The sequence below is a fragment of the Mandrillus leucophaeus genome, unplaced genomic scaffold (assembly GCF_000951045.1).
Source record: "Mandrillus leucophaeus isolate KB7577 unplaced genomic scaffold, Mleu.le_1.0 Scaffold283, whole genome shotgun sequence".
Taxonomy (NCBI): domain Eukaryota; kingdom Metazoa; phylum Chordata; class Mammalia; order Primates; family Cercopithecidae; genus Mandrillus; species Mandrillus leucophaeus.
In genome coordinates, this window is record NW_012102954.1 from 795,847 (window position 1) to 797,482 (window position 1,636).

General features: G+C 35.1%; 1 protein-coding gene across 1 annotated transcript in view; it reads right to left on the bottom strand.

Annotated features, from left to right (window-relative positions):
- Window positions 1-454: 454 nt before the first annotated feature.
- Window positions 455-1,636, bottom strand: part of HELQ (helicase, POLQ-like) — a 55,027-nt gene continuing 53,845 nt past the window's right edge. The window contains exon 17 of the mRNA XM_011985446.1: window positions 455-669. Coding sequence (XP_011840836.1) covers window positions 562-669 — 108 coding nt within the window. The 3' untranslated portion in view covers window positions 455-561. The remainder of the gene's footprint in view (window positions 670-1,636) is intronic.

Sequence of the window (1,636 nt, forward strand, 5' to 3'; positions counted from 1 at the left end):
TCCAGATTATAAAGTAGTGGCAGCAAAAAGACCTGGGCATAAATGCGGGGTCTATGATGCTTATAGGAGGGAAAGAGCACCTAGGTGTGGGGTAGGGGTGAGGATGAACCTGGAATAATTTCATAGAGGAGACAGAATTCTAGCATTTTTTAGTTACTCCTTGAAGTATTAGTACATTTTAAAGATAATTTTCATGCACTGGAAATAACAAAAAGCAGTTAGGAAATGGAGGGTTTGGAAATCCTAAGGAAAATTCTGGGGATTTCAAATAGTCCAATTTGATAAAAGAAATGGGTAAGAGAAAAATGAAAGATCGGGATACAAAGGTTGAGCATAATGTTGACGAAATTGAATTTCATTTTGTGGTGGACACTATAGACTGTTCAGCAGAGAAATAAGTATTCCAAATAATGAATTGTTAGTGAGAAGAGGTATATTCAATTATTCATAGTTCTTAATGCATACTTAAAATGTATTTTTTCATTTATAAAGTATAAGTTATTTTTAATAAAACACATGTCCAATAAATAATTCATATGTGAAAATGCTCATCAGATAGCTTCATGCTTTGTCAGTGGAAGAAGCCACAGCACCAGGGAAATCAGAAGGTAATCTTAGTAGCTCTTCTACTTCTTCTTGCAGGGCCTCTGCTTTTTCATGCAACAGCATCTACATTAAAAAATTAAGACGTGAGGCCAAAATATGCATTGCTAGAGAATTGCCAACAATTTTACCACTGTCCATGGAACACCTGAAACCTTACACATCAGAAATCTAGACATTAAAACTATAATGAGATTGAAAAATGGCCACTTAAGAATAAACGATTATAGTCAATGAAGAAGAGGCATTTAGTTAAAACCATTTTAGCTGATCACTGCCTTTTAGTATACCAAAAATAAAGCTTTAATTCTCCCAAAGATTTGTTTTATTGAAGACTCAGCCACTTAAAAATTAACTTTTAATCTATAAAATCTAAGACAATTTTGCAAAAATTTAATTAGCTCCTGAAAATGTTATCCTTTATATATATGCACTTTATTATTCCTCAAAATTTAGTATGCTTTTAAAAAGCTACCAGCATTTCAAATAAAAGTTTTATTCAAGTTCCTAAACTTAAAACTGTTAATTTCAAAAGCAACATAATGAGCAAAAAAAGTATTTCCAAACATGGCATATAAAAGATGTCAACGAATTTTTGCCAAATAACAAGCTATATAGATCAATAAGAATAATAAGTAAACTACACAAAACCCTTGTGTCAGTATTATTATAACACAGAGAGTATCAACAACCTCAAATTACTTGTTGTTTAAAAAAGCCCACCAATTTCTGGAAGAACAAATCCCGCCCCTCCACTTTTTTTTTAAGACGGAGTCTTACTCTGTCACCAGGCTGGAGTGCAGTGGTGCGATCTCAGCTCACTGCAACCTCCGCCTCCTGAGTTCAAGCAATTCTCCTGCCTCAGTCTCCCGAGTAACTGAAACTACAGGCATGCATCACCATGCCCAGCTAATTTTTGTATTTTTAGTAGAGATGGGGTTTCCCCATGTTGGCTAGGATGGTCTCCATTGCTTGACCTCATGATCTGCCTGCCTTGGCCTCCCAAAGTGCTGGGATTACAGGTGTGAACCAC